Below are 22,344 nucleotides of genomic sequence, written 5' to 3' on the forward strand. Positions count from 1 at the left end.
GCGAGCTGCATTTCGGTACGCGAATGTATTCCGTTGTTGTACACTAGCGTTCCACGGGCTCAACTTGCACGTTTGGCACTTAGTTCACTGGACTCTTCCGCCAGTGAGAACTTTCAGAACGCACTGAGCTGTCTATATGAAAGGGTTGCACCTCCTTCGACCAACGGTCTACAGGCAATCGCTCGTTGAAAAGTTTGACACCCTCCAAAACTCCGCAAGTCGGTTGCTTGCGCTGCTCGCGTACAGACGCCCCAGTTGCTTCCGGTGTCGCCCGTCTGCACGCAGTGTGATCCCGGCATCGCCTTTGATGGACTGTCGTTACCGTAAGTCAAGCGCAATTTTTTTCATCAGACCAGGTCGTTGTGATCGGTTTACTTCTGCGCCTTATGTCGTCAATTGTTCAGAGCACGTCGTCGGCGCAGTCTTCCTGCAAAGTTTGCATGCTTCGCAGCGTGTCAAATCCGCTGATTTTCCGGCCGCTGTAACCCTCTTTTAGGGATCAGCCCTAGAGCCACTTTGATCTCCTGAGCGAAAACCATGACACAATCGAATCTTCCAGTCGCGCAGGGGGCTTTAGAAATCCCTCCGCGACTCTGAGCACATGGGCTCCGGAAGGCACCGCGCCTGGCCCGCCCACATTTGTAGAACAAGAACTTCGCGTCCGCCCTCTATCACGCCAAATGAAGTCTCTCGGACGAAGAGTCGGTATTCGCCATTGACGAACTGGAAACACCAGAGGCACGATGAAAGTCAGTTTCCAGAGTTTCCTTCAGGTCGATGCTCCTTTATGACCGAAGTCGACGCGAAGGCAGGTATGAGAAGGACCTAATCGTAATCCTCTGCGATCTCTGTGGACGTTGTGCTTGATAGATACACCGCAATCGAACTTCGAATGCCTTTGCATCTCTTCTCAGCGTTCAGCCCGTCGCCCAACACCGACGTCCCAGGCATGCTCCCCGCTCTGCGAGCGCGCGCGCGCAGCGCGCTTAACCGCTAGTGTCAATGTACCTTAATGCCGATTTCAACATGGAAATACAATCGTCGTTGTAATCCTCGATCTCTGTGGATGTCGTATTTCATAGATACCGCATTCGAACTTCGGTGTTTTCACAGCGCACGCGGAAATGTTCGTCCAACACCGACGTCCCTTTTCCCCGCTCCGCGAGCGCGCAGAGCGTGCCAAATCGCTAGTGCCAATTTGCTGCAGTGTGCTCACCGGAAATGCAAATGCTTCAATCGTCTGCGGCCCTTTGGTTCTTCGCTGTCCCGCGGGTCGTCAATCCAGCAATGCCTCTTCCATGGCTTCGACGGCAATCTGTTTGGAGGTTCAAACTCGATTTTTGCTGCGCGATTCTGGATCCTGTCGAGTAATGCTCTTTTCGAGAGCATTTATGAAAACTCTGCCCCAAGTACTACTTTCAGTGCGGCGAGACTTGGGAGCTTCAAATTGCTCACACGATCCCTCCTAGCTCAATCTGAGGTAAACAACGGCTGGCTCTGACTACAACAAGCGATTAAACGGTTTTAGGGGAGTAACACACCTGGTATTACCACCAGGTCTTACCTTATAAAGTGCACGTCCAGCCATTAGTCTCTCTTTCCGCCTACCAGTAAGAACTCCATGCTAGATGGCAGGTCTGCTATCGTTGCTCATGGGAGAGCTCAGAGAGGGTTAGGTTCCGGGAGTATGTCAACATGCCTTGAAAGTACTATGCTGATGGGCAAATTGAACTACCGTCTCGTATGGACTACTTCGTACCAAGGCACAGTATCTGCGGCTTCACACACCCGACACCCGGAGCTTGCCCGTCACTGTCCCAGTTTTTCATCACACCATGAAGCTAAATCCTCGTGATGAAGTTGTGAATCTAACATTTTTGAGCTGGAGGAGCAACAAGTTTTGTTTCAAAAGCTTTGGTCGAATATGCGCTGTTTGTGCGAGACATTCGCTTCATCGATAACTTGCCAGAGCGTCAAGGTCCGAAGAAACTAGATTTGATTCCTTAATATGACAGATGAATCCAGTTTTCAATGCCGATGTTGACTGGATTGTGCAAATCAATTTTCGGGCGGTTCTATATGGAAACTAAGGCCAAGTAGGTATGTATTCCTATTACAATTTGAGCATTTCTGAATCGCAGTACAGTATAGCGATTTTCCATAACATGCACACAGCAAAAGTAGCCATTTCAAAGACGTAAATATACTGGGAAGGACTCGTACTACAGAATGTCGACGTAGAATGTAGGTGTGTTGCGAAAATGAGACACGATATACTCGTAGCAAAGTCGGTTACTAGACCGTTCATGCATTCCATTCCCACTCTACAAGATCAACACGTCTGAACAGACAAAGTGGCTCGAGACTGTTTATAGGTGGCCAATATTTCAAAAGAGATGGATGTATTTATTTTATCACTTCATCAATTCATCAAATGAGCGCTGGTACCATTCAGATACCAAAGTTGGACTTATAGTCGGTGCGTCGACTTAAGGCAAGACCTAGTGGTAATACGAGCATTACAAGCGCGAAACAAATTTTTGATCGCTGTGTAACTAGCTAGTCCGCCGTAGTAACATTTGACTTTCCGAATAACGTGGCGACCCTTCTCTCCCCTCTGATGCAGTGCGGATAACCGGGGCATCCACACTGGGCCTCTCCGCTGGAGCTGCGACATAGCGTGCGTACCTTTGATTTCCTAGACCTCCCTTGACTGACAAGGTTGCTGATATCATACTATGCTGCCAAGGTGCTGCTTGCAAGTGGCTGTATCTCGCTTTGCATGCCGCCCAGGCTTTGCCAATCAATCGCAACGAGCTGCTGAACACAATATATTGACATTTGCATATCAAACCACCGTATCGACAAGTTCTGAAGCTAAGTAATTCTCGTGGTGGACCTGCTGCAATGCTCTCACTAAAATTCTGTAGACCATTCTTAAGGCCCGAGGATAACCATTTCGCCCAGCGCCTCCTCTTCCCGGCGACCACAACCCCTCGTCCGATTGAGGGAAACCCCAATCAAGAACCAAGAGGGTGAGACGGTACCAAAACGGAAGACGGGAGAGCGAGCGGGAGAAACCGGGATCGTCGGGATGGAAACCCATTGAGATTTGAAAAATTTTTCATATATTGGAGGGTTACGTAAGATGAGACATTGGTGGTCTTTTTTTTTTGTGAAAATAGTCTAGATATCTATCTAGTCAGTGATTTTTGCCTGACAATTGCTTTGTCGAGTCACCAGGATTCTGTCATCGTTACCAGGGTTGCTAACACGTAATTGTGGCTGATTATGGGACTCAAAGCACAGCACAGAAGTGCTGGTATAGACGACGTTTCCGACAAATGACACTTGCCACGTCATTGTGTCAGCATCATATCCGCTTAGCTGTCTGCGAAAGGTTCGGAATGGAAGTATATCTCGGAGATAATATGCTTTCGGTTCTACCCAAAAGGAATTCCGATACTTAGCATATTAGCAGGTTCGCAATGGAGACGAGAGGTGAAGCCAACATAGGCTATCTTGTGAGTTGCCATGTCCTGCTTGATATCACTTATTCTAAGATGACGAAACATTACCCTATCGCTACGCCGCTCACGTCCTAGGAGGCTTTGGCTACTACTGCCGACAAAAACATTTGACCGTGATTGCTGACGTACCAAAAGGCACAATCAGCCAAGTCGTCAAAAAAGCAAAGGAACAAGGCTTCGATAGCTGTGATGGTCGATGAGCATGTTCGGAAAGACCTCGACCTGGCCGTCCCAGCCGTTACCCCTGAGGTTGAGGAAAAGATTCTGCATTCCGTTGGGACAGATCGAGCCGGTCGACAGAAGTCCACGGAGAGTATCTTGCTTTTGAAGTTGGTAACTTTCGCTCATCCTGTCATCGTAGATGGCTTTTATCAGGCTAAACCAACTTTGAACCCAGGTCTCTCTAACCAAGCGAAGCAGAAAAGACTTGAATTCTGCCTCCCGTCACCAGTACTGAATGTTGGACTGGTGGAAGAATGTCATCTGGTCAGATGAAACGTCAGTGGTCCTCGAACATCGCTGAGGCGGCCAACGAGCGACTTTGGCGAAACCCTCAGAGGCAGACCCCACGTGCATTCGCCGGCGTTGGAAAGGGGCACATGAGTTCAGTTCTGGGGCTGTTTTAGCTTAGCTATGACAAAAACCGTGTCACATCTATCTACCAGAGTCAGCCGCAGAAAGAAAGCAGAGAAAGCCATACAGGAACTAAACGAGCAACGGGAAGAAATAGCTGAAGCAGCATTCAACGAACAGCTCTCCAAAATGGAGAATCCCCAACCAACAGAAGCGAGGAAGGAAGCCTGTCTTCAAATTCACTCCGCAAAATGGCAAATTCGCCCGAAATTCCAAGGGAGGAGAAGATTGGTGGCGGCATCGGAATGTGAGGCATACGATCAAATCTAAGTTTATATATAACTGGCTAACCATTGTCCTCGGGAAGTTCTGCCCGAACTTATCCCATTTGCAAAGGAATGTGAGAAGAATCCTCCGGGCGCAGTAGCACAAGAGGATAATGCTCCTGCGCATACCCACTTTTCGCAACAGGATATAAATACGAAGTGCGGCGGATTCTGTCGCCTGGAAACTCACCTGACTTAAGTAATATGGTCGAGCCAACTTGGAACTGGCTCAAACGGCGGACTACCTCACGTGGTGCTCCGGTGACCAGGAAAGGAGCCATAAGGGCTGGAAACGAGCATGGAAGGACCACCACCAGAAAACGATCCAAGGCTGGATTGAGCGAATGGTTCGCCATATACAAAAGGTGATTGAATTGGTAGGAGGCAACGAATACCGAGAAGGAAGAACAAACCACGATCAAAGGGAGTTCAAGGATCAATCCAGAAAGGAAAGTTCTCCGAACGAGTATTTTACGACGACGATCGGAGAGGAGTGGGAGCGCAGACTGGTGAGGGCGAAGAGACTGAGTTGGAGATAGAGCAGCTTGATGGATTTGAGGATGTTGAGTTATGAGGTCTGGAGAACGATGCTGAGAGAATGGAGTGAGCGGTATGAGTGAATGTATGTGAGACGGATTAGCAGTTGGTTCTCTGACTTCGAAAGAGAATCGAAAGCCCTTTTATGTAGATTGTCTCCGAGTACTTTCCCTTCCGAACCTTTTGCAGACGCTAAGCGGATATGACGCTGACAAAACATGACGTGGCGAGAGTTCATTTGTCAGAAACCGTCCTGATGATAATAGTAATATGAAAGGGGCACTTCTGTGCTGTGCTTTGAGTACTCCGTACCATATTTAGCCATCCTTCATGAGTATCATAGTAGAAAATGCGGTATGATAATACTCTTTTCAGCATGACCTGTTGGACTGGATGGTATCATACTCTGCGCTCCGGAGATCTGGGTGGCATCGGTATAAAGGCCACCATGGTCTCCTGGGTCCCTCCACCGATTCATGGTGGAAGCCGCAGCAAAAAACCATTGCCACGTGGATTTGCACCGTGCGATGATGGAAGCGACTATGATGATGTGGGATACGCACGTAAACGTTAGGCACCGGTATTGTATTGTAAACGAATCCTATCTGATACAACATTATACAAGATTAGGACGGCAAAAATTACTAGCGCCAAACTCTAATTTTTTCTTGTTTCCTTTTTTTTGGTACTCACCTCCGTTGTCAGAGGGTATGGTCCAGTATGTGTACGATACGTGTATCGTTACACGCACGTGACCTGCTTCCTGTCTTCTCCTTTCTTGCTCCTTTTTTTTTCTCCTTGTGTTCAGCTCAGTGTCTTTAGGCCTTTATGTCTTCTCTTGTGCCGTCTTTTCCGTCTTTCAGGCCGTTTAGGCTTTTAGCCGCAGTAAAATGGGGATCCTATCACTTGTTTCCTTTTTTTTGGTACTCACCTCCGTACTCTGAGCTCACCGTTGACTTTCATTACCACGTTAGTATTTAGGTTAGTCGGTTATCGCACAATTGACCACGTTCAGCGAACTCGAGCCAGAATCATCCGATCGTTTCAAGGAACATAAGGATCAGAATCAGTTCCTGTTGGTCCGTCTGCATATCGGTTTATGCTTGGCAATAACAAATTCCGGCTGTGATACGATTTTGCCGGCATGGCCTAATTATTAGAGGGATTTCGTAGCTGATGGCCGCTATGGTCAGTCATACTAATGGCGATCTGAGAGTCCGAGCTGATAGGGAAGCTGGATGAACTCCGCTGAGGTGCTCGTACGGTTCACGCAGCCGTCCATCACAGTAATCAGTTGCCTCAAGACCAGGGTGTACTCTCGTAGTTTGTCGCGCGAAATGCCAGAGTTGAAAGAGCGATTTCACTGCTCGCCCAGTCATTACGGAGTACCTAATAAGGCTGATAGGATGACACGACAGTGTCGTCGCCGATGTCGCACGGATATGAGAATGTTGGGTCCGGCTCCCCTTGAAGACGGTCACTTTTCGGGACCCTTGACCTAAGCGAGGAGGTAAATTCTTCCACAAGACACTCGATGAGTGGTTAGATCTCGTGAATTTTGTCATCCATGCCAGCACCATAGCTAAGCCAGTAGCGAGATCGCACTGGAATGGCTTCGACCTTCCCATGAACACACAGCACTAGAATGCACGCGGTAGATATCGCCTGCATACAGAGTACCTTTTTTCCCTGGATGGCCAGGTGACCGACATACGGACAACGTTCGTCCAGTTCTGTCTCGACCACCGCATAGTTAAATGTACAGGGCTCGTTGCTTCCTTACCTCCAGAGCCACACATGCTTTACACGGCCCTCGAGTACCGGGATATTCGATTCTGCCGAGCTAACGGTTAGTAAACCCTGATGAGCAAAGAGGCAATTTACAGTGCAGGATCCCTCGACAACGGTCCGTTTCTCCTAATACTGTTCTTTGAAACCGTGAATGTTAACTGTAAGAGAACAACCCTGGAGTGTGGCGAGGGGCCGGCCCGCATCCGTTCAGTTCTGGGTGCTGAACACCGGTCAAGGACGTCTTCATTCTCCGAATGGACTAGCAATCGCCACGCCGATTCGATTTTCGGTGCCTCCCAACACTGTAGTTGTATGTCACCTACAAGTCCCGAATGCTAGCGTCAACTGAAACGCAAGGTTGCCAGCTTGAGAGACAGCTTTTATGAAACACGTAGCCCGGGAACAAGGTCGTCGCGACCAGGGCCAACCATCTCGCTCTCCAGGTCAGAAGCTGGTCACGAAGAACTTGATAAAGGAGGAAGAGAACAAGGTAGCACTTCGGCGAGGCTTTAAGGATCACTACTCACCGTTCGAGACGAAAGGATTGGATGACAAGCGGAAAAATAAGGGGGACAACGAGATTTAGAGGAAAGGGAGGGGTAGGGTAGGCCCGGGGAAGGCCTTTTGAGGGACTATCTATCAATGGGGTCCGGTAAGAAGACATTGCGGCGGAAGCCGGAAGATGGACAATTCGTTGGTTCCCAGCCCAAATTTTGAGTGATAGTGAGCTGTCTCAACTGTAATAACCTAAACCGGTGATTCTTGAAACGTTTGTTGTGTGGGTTAGGTAGATAGTACCTTTTGAAGATGGAAATACAGAGTACTTTCACAGTACTCGTACTCTCAGATTAGACATGTGTGGGAGGTACATTAGGGTTAGGGCTGGGGTATATCCGACGATCAGGTTTCGGGAACCGTTGATGGCACTAATCATCCATCCCAACCAAGGCGGGGAGCGGGGTACCATTCACACTGATTCCAAAGAACTTGAAACCTTCAACAAAGATGACGATATGTACTTAGGTATCTCATGAGGCGAAACCATCGTTAAATGTCGTAATCCGACCTCCATTTCAGTCCTCAGTATCTCCGGAGATTGGTAATAGCGCGGGGTTACGCTTATTCCCAGCTCAGATGGAATCATCCTCCTGGACCATGGAACCACCCTATTGCGCTGTTTGCTTCGGATCTGGGGCCGAGGGTGGAGGGCCTCCGCTAAGTAGCAGGTCCCAGTATATAACGAGGGAAGAAGAACTTCGAATTGGAGAGTAGAACAGTCCTCGGATGATCTTTCTGTCCATCATTTCCCTAGTACTGTCCATAATCGACATCGAACCGTGTTCTTTCCACCATGGTGAAGGTTCTATTGACGGGTATGCGATTCTAGATGTCACGATTTTGACATGCACTGACTTTGCGTAACAAGGTGGGAGCGGCTTCATCGCTGCCCATGTCCTTGACATTCTGCTGGAGCGAGGGTGAGTCGGCATGATGTTTGAGATGCCGCCATACGCTGGGCTAACGGAGTCGCGATCAGCTATGATGTTGTGACGACGGTGCGGTCAGAGGAAAAGGGACAGCGCATTCTAGAGGCCCACCCGAATCTGCCGAAGGAGAAGCTATCATATGTCGTTGTCGAGGATATCGCCAAAGACGGTGCCTTTGACGAGGTAAAACCCCAACTCATGGTAATTTGCAATCCAAACTCACATTGTGACTTTTAGGCAGTCAAGTCTGATCCGCCGTTCGACTATGTCCTCCACACGGCGTCACCCTTCCACTTCAAGTTCACCGACCCTGTAAAGGAGGTTCTTGACCCAGCCATCAAGGGAACAACCGGCATCCTCAAGGCGATCAAGGCATCTGCTCCGACGGTGAAGCGAGTCGTGGTGACGTCCTCCTTTGCCGCCATCATTAACGCCGACAATAGCGTCAAAGTCTACGATGAGTCGGTGTGGAACCCCGTGACGTGGGAAGAAGCCACTGGGAATGACAAGGGTCAAACTTATCGAGCTAGCAAGGCAAGTCTTTCTGAGTGGATTCCTGTTTGTGTCCACGTATCGCTAACGTATGCGCAGACATTTGCTGAGAGAGCCGCGTGGGAATTTGTCGAGAAAGAAAAGCCCAACTTCGACGTAGCTACAATCAACCCGCCTCTGGTGTTCGGCCCGATCGCGCATCACCTCAGCAGCCTGTCCTCTCTCAATACATCCAACGAGCGCGTCCGGGACCTCATCCAGGGCAAATATAAAGATGGTCTCCCGCCCACTGGTGTGTACCTCTGGGTCGACGTGCGGGAAGTTGCTCTGGCGCATGTGCGGGCAATCGAGGTGGCCGAGGCTGGTGGGAAACGGTTCTTTACCGCAGCGGGCCATTTCTCGAACAAACAGGTTGCCGACATCGTTCGAGAGACGCACCCGGAGTTGGCATCGAAGCTGCCGGAGAACCCTGTCGACGACACGCCGGCGGACGTATATCAGTATAACAACACCTTGGTTAGGCAGGTCTTGGGCATTCAGTTCCGGAGTTTGAAGGAGAGTGTGGGCGACACTGTTACATCTCTGATCAAGCTTGGCGCGTTGGCCGCATGAGTTGGACGGAGGGCAAGTGTACATATCTTGTAAATGAAATCTGTTTTTGCAGCAAAAATCCAGTTGCTCCTACAGCACTGGACTGGGCCGGGTTGAATCCAGCAATAGATGAACTTTCGATTTCAACACTCTGCTTGCCCTGTCCACGAAACTTCCCAAGCAGAGCAGCTTCCCGGGGTCCTTCTAGCATAATTCAAACTTACAAATCTCCCGCTGCGACATGATCATTGGAATTGCCGCCCGTCTTCAGTGGACGCGGTAACCGGAAGTGGACCAAACGAGGGTTTCTGTAGTGTTCTTCGAATCCATGACAATAAACCCAATGTACTTGATGGTGTCATTTGGGAGTTTTGAAGTGGGATCCTGTTACTGCAGTGGAGATTTGCACAGCATGATGATTGAGAGACCCAAAGCTCCAGCGTTCCCTTTTGATCGGCCTCATCGGCTCCTCCGGAGGAAACCGCGTCACGGCAAGAAAGAGGCGTACCTATATCTTCCAGCACGTTACAGGTAGTGATGTAGCAGTGATGCTGCTTCAGGACGGAATGTGGGACTGGAACATGCTGCTGGTAGCCCACGTTCGTCCTGAGGTAACGCCTCCAGCCATTTGCAACCTTCATATAAAGCTGTGGAAGTTTGGAGGGCTAGATACCTCAGTCAGACACATGTCAGGATATATTCCAGCACCTCTCTTCGTCCAACCTGCAGGGATCGCCATGATACTCGTGATACTCGAAAATTCCACAAGGAACCGATGATCAACTCAGCCAACAATTTCCATGCATTCCAGTTGGATTTGGTGCACTGAAAGCGACTGAGCCGGGCGAGTGGAATCCTTCAATCCGCTGAACCCGAAGGTCCCAGTGCATGCCATGTGGTGGCCCTCTGCGAGTTTGCAGGGGTATGTGCGATTACAAGGTTCCTCCTGAGCCTCTAGGACCCTTTAAAAAAGCTCGGCGACTGCACTGGCAGCGAGGCTCTGGTGCAGGGAAATGGATGTGAGCCGACGGGTGGCAGGGAATTTATTTTCTGATCCACTTCGCATCACCCCGAGTACTGACCACAGCATCCTACCAGATGACTTACTGCTTGCGGGCTTGTTAAGCTTATCCTCGCTGTCACTGCTCGATGACATGACGGGGCTTCCTCGAAACAACGAAGAGAGAATGTGAGAGAGACAGCGAATACAATTCTCCCACGTTCCTGGATCAACATGGGTCCATTGCTTTTCGTAGCCTGGACGACAGCTGCATTGGTAGCCATAGTACATACTTACTCGTACGTCAACAACGAGCCCTTCGTGGACCAACTGGGATATCGGTATATGTACAAACAAGAGCACGAAAATGGAAAAGGACCCATCCGAATCAGTCGGATCAGATGACACGAAGATCATGGATCATGCTAGAATCTGGAATATGGCCCCACCAGGAATGCTGGAATTGGAAGTAGATGACCGAAAAGGAAACTACGAATTCTGCCGACTTCCAAATTTAAACACCCGTCGATCTCCACTAACCTGCTAAGGCAAGGCACGGGACAAGCCGACACTTAGGTAATCTCCAGGTGTCGATGGCGATGGATGCGGAGAGAATCGCTCGTTTACGGCGGGGTTCGATTCGAAGGAGGGAGGTTGGAAACATCGTCCCCGTCTCGTCCTCCTCGATGGTACGGGCCTGATTCAAGCAGTAAAATGGGGATCCTATCACCACCCCATGGTGTGCGCCGATTCCCCCCTGAGCCAATCGAGACGTCGACCGAGTCATCACAAACATTGCCGAGGACCGCCGACGATGTACCCAGTACTGCCCCTCTTGTTTCGGGAGAGCGCGAGACTCGTCAGAAGGAAGGACAAAGGCAAGAGATAGACGTTCAATCGGGTCCGAGGGGTTCCCTACCACCCCCTACGGAGACAACAACCGTCCAATGCAAGAATGAAGAGAAAGAAAACCAGACCATATCAATCACGACCGTGCCATCGAATTCTGCTTCCCCGCCGTTGATCGAATCAACATCACCCGGTCAAGAACCTCTGCAAGGCACAGCAAACACCAGCAGGACAGCAGGGAAGGTCGACCAACAACCAACGGAGCCTACGGAAACCAGCCGGCGTCATGAAGCATGCGTTGATGACTTGAAGATAAGGGAGCAGGACAAATCCGATGCTCCCCCCACGGAAATTCAAGCCGCAGTTAATCGAGACCGCAAAGCGCTCGTTCCGCAAGCACGGTGGTGGACGGCCCGATGTTGCCGAGAACAATCGTCCTTTCGCCGGCCACAACGGCCGGCCAAATCGTGGACCGGAATCTGAAATTGCCGGACAACGTGGTATCTATTCATCAGGGGTACCGCAATCTGATCAACTGGAGTCCCGATTCTCATACGCCAGTCTTCTGGCGCGTCAACAGAGCCAGCAATACTCACCTTATGCGGCCGACTCATCGGGCGTTCCATCGAGCAACGGTGAGGGTTCCGACAATTCGCACTCTTGGTCCCCCGCCACGTCTCAGTCTTCCTTCCACGACATGGGCATGAAGCGGCTCAAGCTCGCGGAGCAATCGCGGGATCGTCACAATGGACGTTCTTCGGGACCTCTCTTGTCACTGGCCGCGAAAAAAGCGGAGAGGCAACTTAGAGATCAGGCACTGGCAGCATTCCCAAACGAGCATTCCCACCATTCGGTAGACCATTTTGTGATCGATGGAGGCGACGATTCTGAAGATGAGGACCACATTAAGGGGCGTTTACTGCCTCCTGACAGGGCCACGTCGGTATCGTTTCGTCGAGGATCGGCCGCAGACTTGCCTCGGGAACTGTCCGTCATGCGCAGGCACAAGGAAGAGGCCGAAATCCGTGAATATAAGGCAAAGCAGGGGGAATCGAGCAATGCGAAAGCCGCCGCCCCGGCTGCTGCCGCCAAGCAGGATGCGGATAAACCCAGGTTCGGCTGGCAACAGGACCAAGGATTGAAAAATAAAGTCTCGCCACCATTGCTCGGCCAGGATTTAGTCTTCCCATTCAGTCAATCACCCAAGGGGACCCAATGTGAGAGCGACTCAGAGGAGGCACCCGGAGCGCAGGAGTCCAAGCCCGCCGAGGAGGGCATCCATGGTGGTGGCGGTGGTCTCTGGTGCAAGCCATCCGACGGGAACAAGGGTCAAGGCACGGGTCTTTGGATGGGCCTGTGCCGTGTGGACAACCACCAACAACCGCAGTATCGACCAGGGATCGTGACACCTTCACCGCAGGCAGAGGGAGAATCCTACCTCAGCCTGGACACACTTCAGCAGTCTATCCCGACCGTGCAGACCGTCGTCACGCCACCGACACCAGTTCACGATGATGGGGACCGATCCATGGACATCGAGAGCGAGATCGATCGGGAATTCCACGATGGCTTTGTCACTCAGGTCTACAACTACCTCTCCCTCGGATACCCATCGGTGGCGTACTACTTCGACGAAGAGCTGAGCAAAATCTCTGGGATCCCGGTAGAAGAGCTCCGACGCGATGATGCACAGACCAAACCTAGGGGCCACATCGGAGTACCGGAAGGTGCCGCCAACACTACCACCGCCGCTGAATCGCACGCGGGGGACGACAGCACGGACCGCAAATGCCCTCGATGGATTGCCCTGCGCCTGTACATACGCGAATGGGCTCGACAACAGCTCCTCTGGGGTGGATTCCAGGACAACTGTCTCGATGCCTGGGGAGTGCGAGAACGAAGGGGGAGCTGGGCTATCTGAGCAACGTTTCTTATATCTTCCTCTACTTCTGTTTTCCTTTGGCTCTTCCGTTGGAGATATGGCGTTACTAACTTTGTGGATACGGCGCAAGGAGGTGCCCTTTGGAAGTTTCTTGTTTCGTGAAAAGGAGGCGTTTCTGGGAATCACATACATACATTGACAGGGTAGCCCGGTAAGTACATGTGTGCGCCACCAGATATCTCTGTTTGTGACGCTTTAATCGTTCATAGCGTATAGTTTGACCAGCTACCTAATAATATTTACAATGTATCATGATCCACGCACTGTTTAGCGTCCTCGAAATCCTTCATAGATATAGTCGTATGTAATTCTGTCAACCTATCGTCATTCATGACTAGTTCCATCATCGTTCAGCTAGAGTATCCACAGGTGTCTATCTCCGAATCCTGCCTATCATATACCATATACAACAAGACATCATGCGCAAGCGGACAGCCATCGGAGGAGCATCGGAATGAAATGCTCTAGGTACATCGAGACAATTGAGAAGACTGGAAACGCAAAGCCGCAACGACAAACATTGATCAAAAACCATGTTCAGAAATGTCCTCAGGTCATTATATTAATGAAAGCCATCAAGACGTGAAGAGACTGGAAGCCTCGTCTAATCCCTAGTGCTCTTCGAAGCAAGTTTGGCGTGTGATTCGATGCTATAGAACCAACGTTAGCAATCTCGACGACCAGCAATATTCGGGGATTTAAGTCGACGTACAGGTATCTTTCCGCCGTCAGGGTGTCATGTCTGAACTTCACCCGCAAATCAGGCACGTTGGATTTGGCCATATTGTTCCCTTCGACGCCGGGCAGATGGCAATTCGGACCCAACCAACGCTTCTTGAGGGCCAGTTCAAACCCGCTCTGCTCGACCGAGTGCTTTGCCAGCTCGCACATGTCCACTGCACTGAGTTTGTAGATCTGCGCGGCGACGGCATACTCCTCCATGAGCGGCTCCTTGGTGAATGCGAACTGCAGCGGATCGTCCGTCGAGAGCGACACGTTGAGGCCCTTGCGGAAAAAGCTGGCGAAGGGGTTTTTGTCGTAGGTCAGGAAGAGGGCGTTGTTGCTCAGCGGGGACATGGCAATGCCGATTTGATCCAGGTAGTACAGGTATTGCAGGAGCGGCACTTTCCGGAGATGGATTCCGTGGCTGATGCTGTGGCAGCAAAGGAAGCCCACCGCGAGGTGGTCCGGATCTCCAGCTTCGCCGCAGTGAGGTCGGATAACGAAGGTGTTAAACCCACGCCGGGCGCGCCAGACGTTCAGTGAGACCATGTTCGCATACATAAAGTAGATCCAATAGCTGTAGGGTGGGTTCTGTTTAGTGTTCCATTGGCTTGGAATTGGGTATTTCTTGTACAGCCGACGCTCGGCCTTGCTTTCGTCGTCGACGCTGTCAAATCCGACCACTCGTTGCAGGAATATATGCAGTTTGGGATGGCTGGACGGATCCTTGGTCACCTCATAGAGCGGCTGGAATACGTTCCGAATAATCTCCTCGAAGTTCTCAATCATACCCGACGACTTGTATACGTCGTAGAGTCGGGGCACTTGGATGAGCCAGCGCACATTAGGCGAAAACAACTTGTTGTCAACTACCCAAGCGGCCAACTTGTCCCACTCGTGGATGTTTCGGCCATAGATCGACAGCCGCCATTCCACCATCTGATACTTGCTCGACTCCAGGTCCGAAATCACCTCCTTGGTAATCTCGGCCAGGTAGCGACCCTTGATATGATTGTCCGTCTTCAGGAAGATCTCACGCAGGCGCGATTCGCCTACCGGATTATACTTTAGATTGAACTTGTCGAACCGGTGAAATGAGTCCTTGTGAGCATGCATGTCGAGAGTATCAATGCTTAAGTCGTATGCCGTCAGATTGAGGCTTTCAAACACTTCTCTCAGTGTCAAATGCTTCCCGTCGCGGAACAAAACCACCTCGTCCGGCGACTTCTTCATCTTGCTCTTGATGAATCGTAGTAGATGCTTCTGGTTCATACACGACGAGTGATGCACGTGCGTGTCGACCTTACGCACGTTGTAAAAGTCTCGATGCGGCACTTTCTTACTGTCGGCCAGCTCCTGGTACTCGTTCAGCAGGGTATACAGCTGAAACTTTCCTTCGAGATAACTGAGCCGCTTGAATGCGAAGGACTTGATGGGCCCCTCCGCGGACACGTCGATAATGGCATCGAGGTCCATGTAAAAGTCGCGTAGCGAGGGCACCTCTACAATAGGTCGATTTGCCTGGGCGGCCTCTTCATTCTCGTAGAACTGGTACACACTGTTCGAGTCCAGTCGAAATACCATCTCCGACGGGCCAGGGACAGGAAGGAGATCCTCAATGTGGAAGTCCTCGCCAATGTCCTGACCCATCTTTCTCTTTTTGCGTGCGTTGTCGGCGTTTTCCGCCTCATTAGTTTGTGGCTTGGACTCCGGGAAACCATCCTTGTTGGAGTCCCAGTAGGGTTCTGGAGGTGGCGGATAGATTACCCAGTCATCCCTATCTTTGGGGTTGTCATTGGGGCCCTGTAGCGACAGCTCGATATACTTGCGTCGCCGCTCTCGTAGGCTCTGAATTTTCTGACACACAATACTCAGCTCGGTGGTCACTGCATCGCTATCCAGGGCAATTTTATCGGTGATTCCTAGTCCTAGAGTCTGGGCCACTAGCAGGTCCATCGGCTGGGACGCACTGGAAAGTCCCGACGTCTGTTCAGTGGCGAATCGACTTCCACCTTGCGCCGGAGAGAAGGGCGATACACCTCGGGACTGTGCCGTTGCGTCGGCTGGCAGCTGCGGACTACTACCGGGACCACTTGCGGGGTCGGCTTGGGAGGCGCCTGAAGGGGGGTTGGGGCTGGCCATGGGCGAGAGTTTCGGTGAATCGCTGCCAGCGTCCCTCAACGATCGAGTTCTGTGATAGAAAAGTTTCGCTTCCGCATGACTCATTGATTTCTCGTCAGCGTAGTCGTAGGTCGGAGTTCGCGGCATTCGATCGCGCGGCAGGATGTTCTCGTCGGACGAAGTGCCCTCAGATGCTGTCCCATTCGCGTCCTCTGCGTTGAAATCGGCGGAATGCTCCGCGGGCTCCTGCCGATGATTTCGTGGCTTCTGGGCTGCAAGCTCCAGACCGGCGTCTAGCGGGTCTGTTTGGGCGGCTGCGTCACTGGTCGGTGGTCTTTTGGTTGTCATACAGGAGTGGAGGTGGCTGGAGTCATGCGCGCTCATGGTTGTCAAGGGAAAAAAAAAATCTGCCCCGAACAAGCTGCGGTGACGGCTGGGAGCGAGCCTCGTTGCCACTTGTCGGAGGACTGGAGCTCTTGAATGACCTCTGAGGCGATCTAAAGTCACGCAAAGATAAAGACGCAAAGGTTGAGATTGATCTTCGATTGATACAGACTCAAAACGGTTGATAATGGTGCAACATGGGTCCCGGACAATGAAATTACGGTATGACTACAGCATGGTCATCGTTACTTAACCAATCATATCAAAATGACGATAAGGTTCAGGAACCAGGCATTCTGAAAAGCTTGAGCTCCATATGGATAGAAGTGGGTACAGTACACCCAGTCGCAGTTTGATTCAATCATTATTACACTAGACAGCGGGTAGTTCTGTACTCGGAATCATCCAGTATACAGGGTTTTCTATTGATACAAGACATAGAACATGCTAGTGATATTGTCCCACTCGGCGCGGGACATCTCCAGCACTTTGCGAGATTGGCGAGGCCCCGCGCCCACCGTGGGCAAGGTCCGCATGGTCTTGTGCAGTGTAGACGACCTCATACGGTGCCGTACGCGGCGGGTCGTGCGGGAGCGTCCGCTCCACGTAGCGCGTCGCGGACGGAGGCACATACTCGATCGTGTCGTCGTAATATGGCTCCATGCTCACATCTTCCACGTAACGATAAACCTCTGCAGGCGCAGCACGCGAGTAAGCCGCCATCTCCACACGTTGATGCCGGGGATGCCCGTGGTCGCCGTACACCGAGCGAGGTCGAACAGGGTGTTGTGAGCTGGGCTCGTCCGGGAAATGCCCATCGTGAATGACGCCCTCCTGCATCGATGGCGAGCGGGACCGCGGTCGCAGCGATTCTTGACGCTGCGCCTCATACCGTTCAAAACGGCTGCCCGACCGTCGGACTTCTGACACGCCTGAGACCTTGCGGGAGTAGCGGACATGGACCACGTCAGGAGAGCGTCGGAATGTTGGGCGCACCTGATCATGCGGTTCCAAGCGTATCTCGCCCTCGTGGGGGCCATGAGCACCACGTACCCACGTACCGTCCGCGTAAGACGCTGGGGAGCCTCTGGAAACGTGTTCTGTGGGTCCGCCATAATGAACATAGTGCGGTCGTTGAAGATCTTCCACGACGCAAAAGTCATGCCGCCCCTGATGACTCGATGTCCTCTCTGGCTTGATTTCCGAATGGGAACCATTGCTCTGATGTCTGTCCGTCTCCAGCTCTTGTCCTACTGCGAGACTGTCCAGAAATCTGTCGGCGGCACTGGCCTCCTCATCATGCTCTTTTTTGACGTGGACTTTGTCTTCAGGCAACCCGGATTTATCAGGATGACCAAGTTCATCATGGCGAGGTCGAAGCTCCATCTGGGCGTTTCTGCTGGCCAACTGCGGCAGAGGCCTTGCCTCATAGAGATTCGGCGAGTGACGAACGTATCGACGCCCGTAGGCATCGTACAGATCCGCGGTGCTGCCCTGGACTGGGGTTCCCGATTTAGGACCGTCGAACCTTGCTTGGTACCTTTGTTGTGCGAGAGGTTGTACCCGGGAAACATGGTAAACATTGCCGTCCCCGGAATCGGGGACCTGCGGCGCGTCGTAGGCAAGACCGCTCTGAGCAAAGTCGCGATCTGCTAAATTCACCAAGCTGTCGCGATTATTTCCTTGACTAACGACGCCTCGGTGCTCATGCTGTGCTTCATGAGCTCGGCGATCCTCGCTAAGTTCTCGAGCTGGACGAGAAGATTGGGGCATTGTATATCTGGTAGGGGGCTGATGGTCCGCCTGAGTCGATGGGTACTGCTTGGGACTGGTTGATGTATCATCAACACGTCGAGAAGGAGGAGCAATAGATGGCTGGCTGGGTGGATGATGGGGACCGGATGATTTGTTCGTTTGGACAAGCGGTCGAGCTTCAGTGTGGGTGTCTGTTGCTGGAGGGTCCAACCGGAGTGGCATACCCTCGTGGAAGGCTTCCACCAGAAGGCGTGACTTCGGGTTCTTTCGATCCAGCCCATGAAGAAAAGTTTTGACAAAGCTAGGAGAGGGTAGGAAAACCATATCAGCGCCCCAGTTCGATGTCAATGCACCTTCGCGTTGCGAATCGACGCCGGATCTCCGCCTGTCGTGCTCCAAGTGCATCGACTGAAAATGACTGACAAGAGCTGGAAGGTGATAAGTATGAGTCGGCCGCGGCCACCCCTTTCTTGTCTTGGCCTTGTGGAATTGCTCCGTGCAGATTTTACAGGCAACTCCGCTCAGGCTCTGAATCGGCTTCATTTTCGGATGGTTGTTCAATCCGTCCACGAAGAGAGCAATGGTTGGGTCATGACCGAAGCGGCGTCTGATCGAGATAATAACGTGGAATATCAAAACGTAGGCACGCACACAATTCTGGAGATTCTTGACCTTGGTAGTCGCATTCCACACCTCCCGGGCAGCTCGTGCCAACTCGTCCAGCTGTTTTCGATAGTCACTGAGGTTAACGTTCGCATCGCGAACGCTCTCCGAACCCATCACATGCGTCTGGACGGAAGTCCCCTGCCCGGAAGACGAATGAGCCTGCGGTGGCCGGGAATCAAGAGATTGATGGTTTGCAGGACGGGCCTGGCTCATGTGGGGAGAAGCGTACGTGAGTTGAGAAGTATTACTCTCGTAGGATGTGGTTGGATTTGCTGTTGGCGGAGGCGGGTAGACATAACCAGCATTTGATGCAGGGAAATATGGACTTATGCTGGGTGAAGGCGGTTGATACGGCCCTTGGGAATACGGGTATGGTGCACGGAATGGCGAAGGCCCATACGGGCGTGGAGACTGATGGTCACCTAGTGTCCGATGACGCTGCTCTGGGGTCATCAAGTAGTGTCCAGTCCCACTCGCTTGGGCAGAATGTCCAGCTTTGTGAGGTTTACCCCTGGGAACATCCGGGTTCGGTTGAAACGGAGGTTTTTCTGGCCACTCCGCGCGCCAATACACCACCATGCTGCCCCGACTAAGGTCGGTGGTGTGCTTGGCAGCGTAATGCTGAATCACACCTTCAAGGGCGTAATACTTGAAGTTCTTCTCGCAGCCACTGCCATTGCAAAGAAAAATCTCCCTTTGGTGATACTTCTCTGTCAGCGGCTTTACCTTGACATTGAACACCCATTTCAGGTTCTCCAAGGTCAGTATCCGAGTGGGCGGCGCGTTTGGTGGATCAACCTTGATAGGTTTCCCAGACGCTCTGGCCAACGTGTCTTCCTCCTTGATGTGGGCATAGAACTTTTTGCGCACTTGGATCAAGACATCGGCCGCAAAGCGTGGACATTTATCCTTGGTGACAGCGGAACCACCTTTCCAATCCTTGTCAATGACTTCCTGGGCATAGAGGGCCACTTGATCCCGGACGGGCTGCTGCGCGTCATCCCACTCTCGCTCTAGAGATGCTTTGGCTTCTTTCATCCGGGATTCCTGCTGCAAGCGCTCATCCGATTTACCCTGGAGGGCATTTATCTTCTGGGGCCGGTCTTGTTCTTTCTTTTCGGCCATTCCTCTCTGTGCTAGGAGACGCGGTTTCAAAATTTCCCAGTCCTTGTCCGATAATGGATGGGGAATCTGAATTGCCGCTGTGAAGGAGTCCATGTGGCTGAGGAGAGCTGGGGTCAATGGCGGGGACAGTTCTGCGCAGCGACGCTCAATTTCCGCTCGGCGTGCCGCCTTTGCTTCTGTCGCATCATGCAGGCTCGGTTCGGGACGTGCTTGTTGGGGAAGTGCAGGCCCATCATATTTTTCGACCTGGCTAGTATGTGATGTGGCAGATCGAGAAAACTCTTGCCCTTCAAGTACACAGCATATTAGCTCTCGTCGGTTACGAACATCTAAAGTATCACACATTCACCGTAAGGAATAAAACCCTCGATGATCCTTGGTGTGGCATTGCATTTCCACAGCCATGAGAAAAATCAGAGACATACCATGCACATCGGATGTACGGTCTCCAGGACTCTTTTTATCGGCCTGCCTGCCTGCTGAAGTGGTTCCCAATGCCGAACCCAAGTTCAGCGGTGGCTCGTATCTGTCTGGAAAATGCGGCCCCTCCCGTCTAACAGCAAGAAGGCCCCCGCCAGCTTCCCATTGTTCCCAGCGCTCAGTATCGGACATCTTTCTCTTTCCTTCTACTTCTTGACCTTTGATCCATTCTTCCACGGCAGCATAGCCTAAGGTTTTGACCTCCTCAAGGTCTCTGAGCAGTTTGGTGATGTGGGGAGTGTAATAGTATTTTGTTATCTCCAGGTCCGATGACAGGGGATTGGACCTTAGGGCCACCGAGGAAATGATGTCCAATGACGGGGTAGCCAGGCAAAACGGAAGGGCGGGAATAAGAAGTGCGGGAAATGGCGACAGGACCAAATCCACCTCCTGTAAGCGACAGAATCAGTTTGTGCGCAGCGAAATCTTGAGGATGGATTATTACACACCTTCTGAGTCTTCGACAGAAAACAATCCACGCATGTCCGGATGGCGAATGGCCAGATAATACGGACTCCGTCAAAACTAGGGCCCTTTTCCGAGGCTGGCTTATCCGAAGATGCACCGGCATCAGGACGTTTCTTGCAAAATTGGCAAAAGGCTGCGCCGATTAGTCGCCACATTTCCAGTTCGCTCATGTTATTCAAAGGACGGGGCACGTTCGGGAAGGTGTTGTTCCGGGACTTGATCCAGATTGCAGCTGGGGTCCGTGTTTTGAGAACACCCTGAGAGGTAGTGGGAACCGGACAGTCATCCTTCTTAGGGGTAAGGGATGCATTGAATACTTTATTCACGCGAAGCAGTCTTCCTAGGGTAAAAGGGGGCAGAAATGTAAAGATATGATGCCAAATTTCCAACGGCAATTTGGATCTGTCCGTGGGTATTGAAGATCTGGGGCATGCGGGACTTGCATTCATCCTTGGCCGTTTGGGCAGATGCACCACTTCTTCCTCATCAACGGGCCGCGCATTGCGATCCTGGAATCTCTGTGGGAATCCATGCGTCATGGGAGAAGTGTCCACACTAGGCACCTTGCGCTTTCGGTCCCCATGCCATCCCGGGGCATCGGGGACCGCGTACAAAACCCTAGAAGACAGTGCAGGCGGCTCAGTCCCTGGCACCTGCGACGCCCCGTTTTGCCGGGGCGAGAGGGTATCTCGTGACGGCTCCATAGCGTGGATCCTGCAGGTGAGCCAGTAAGTCCGATCCAGGCTGTTCCTGGAAGCGAGGAAACAACAGGTGACTTCACATTTATCAGCGACTGGAAAGGACTTCCAAGGCAGGTGAGAGGGGGTATCAAAGGCAAATATAGTAGGGGAAACAGTGTAAATACAGTTCAGCGCGTGTAGTCCCAAACACGGCCTACATGCGAATGAACAGAGCTCTTCTTGACGCGCCTGATTCCGGGAATACTCATGGAGTATTGCCCGGGCTCGTCTGCATGAACATGGGTGTTTTGATCCAGGGGGGAAAGCAGTACCGAACAGCAAGTGGTTCGTCCCTAGAAGTTTTGACCTTCAAGGGACTAGAGGGGGGAGACAGGGCAGTGATAGAAAGCTTATCACCATCCTTTGCAGCTGTTCAACTGGAATCTTGGGAGCTTTTTTTGGTTGATATATCCAGGAGAACGCGAAGGGAAGAAGACTGTCGGAGGACAAGACGGCGTAGTGGGGGCTGGGCCGCCTCACTTTGATAACCAATCACGCTCCGCAGATCACGTGACTTTCTATAAATGAGTACTATGTATGAGCACTCCGTACTCTATGGGCCAACTCGCCATCCCGCTGAGGCTTCTCTCATCCCAGACTTGACTGGGAGGGGCAGTGGAGGGGAATGGAGGATAATCAATTGAAGAATATGGAGCAAATTGACTGCCTCGAAACCCATCAGATGTACTAGAGTTGACACAGCTGTAGAACGCTCGCTTTGACGGGGCAAACCGTGCAGGACTGCAGGTGTGACTGCGATTCAA

The 22,344-nt window shown here is 51.7% G+C and overlaps 5 protein-coding genes across 5 annotated transcripts; 3 read left to right on the top strand and 2 right to left on the bottom strand.

The window, feature by feature from the left end:
• Positions 1–3,488: 3,488 nt before the first annotated feature.
• VTN31DRAFT_552 (uncharacterized protein) lies at positions 3,489–3,987 on the top strand (the record flags this gene model as incomplete). Its single annotated transcript, XM_069406028.1, has 3 exons — positions 3,489–3,524; positions 3,666–3,863; positions 3,928–3,987. The coding sequence occupies 3 exons, from the start codon at positions 3,489–3,491 to the stop codon at positions 3,985–3,987; spliced, it is 294 nt and encodes a 97-aa protein (XP_069263408.1).
• A 4,121-nt stretch (positions 3,988–8,108) lies between these two features.
• On the top strand, positions 8,109–9,348 carry VTN31DRAFT_553 (uncharacterized protein; the record flags this gene model as incomplete). The annotated part of the gene is made up of 5 exons (XM_069406039.1): positions 8,109–8,130; positions 8,184–8,235; positions 8,295–8,427; positions 8,482–8,778; positions 8,836–9,348. The coding sequence occupies 5 exons, from the start codon at positions 8,109–8,111 to the stop codon at positions 9,346–9,348; spliced, it is 1,017 nt and encodes a 338-aa protein (XP_069263409.1).
• A 2,162-nt stretch (positions 9,349–11,510) lies between these two features.
• VTN31DRAFT_554 (uncharacterized protein) lies at positions 11,511–13,097 on the top strand (the record flags this gene model as incomplete). The annotated part of the gene is made up of 1 exon (XM_069406050.1): positions 11,511–13,097. The coding sequence occupies one exon, from the start codon at positions 11,511–11,513 to the stop codon at positions 13,095–13,097; it is 1,587 nt and encodes a 528-aa protein (XP_069263410.1).
• Positions 13,098–13,722: 625 nt separating this feature from the next.
• VTN31DRAFT_555 (uncharacterized protein) lies at positions 13,723–16,346 on the bottom strand (the record flags this gene model as incomplete). The annotated part of the gene is made up of 2 exons (XM_069406061.1): positions 13,723–13,768; positions 13,831–16,346. 2 exons carry the CDS (start codon positions 16,344–16,346, stop codon positions 13,723–13,725), a joined length of 2,562 nt encoding a protein of 853 aa, XP_069263411.1.
• Positions 16,347–16,793: 447 nt separating this feature from the next.
• On the bottom strand, positions 16,794–21,544 carry VTN31DRAFT_556 (uncharacterized protein; the record flags this gene model as incomplete). The annotated part of the gene is made up of 3 exons (XM_069406072.1): positions 16,794–20,179; positions 20,318–20,762; positions 20,822–21,544. 3 exons carry the CDS (start codon positions 21,542–21,544, stop codon positions 16,794–16,796), a joined length of 4,554 nt encoding a protein of 1,517 aa, XP_069263412.1.
• Positions 21,545–22,344: the final 800 nt, after the last annotated feature.

Source organism: Thermomyces dupontii (genome assembly GCF_041956625.1).
Source record: "Thermomyces dupontii strain NRRL 2155 unplaced genomic scaffold VTN31scaffold_1, whole genome shotgun sequence".
Lineage (NCBI taxonomy): Eukaryota > Fungi > Ascomycota > Eurotiomycetes > Eurotiales > Trichocomaceae > Thermomyces > Thermomyces dupontii.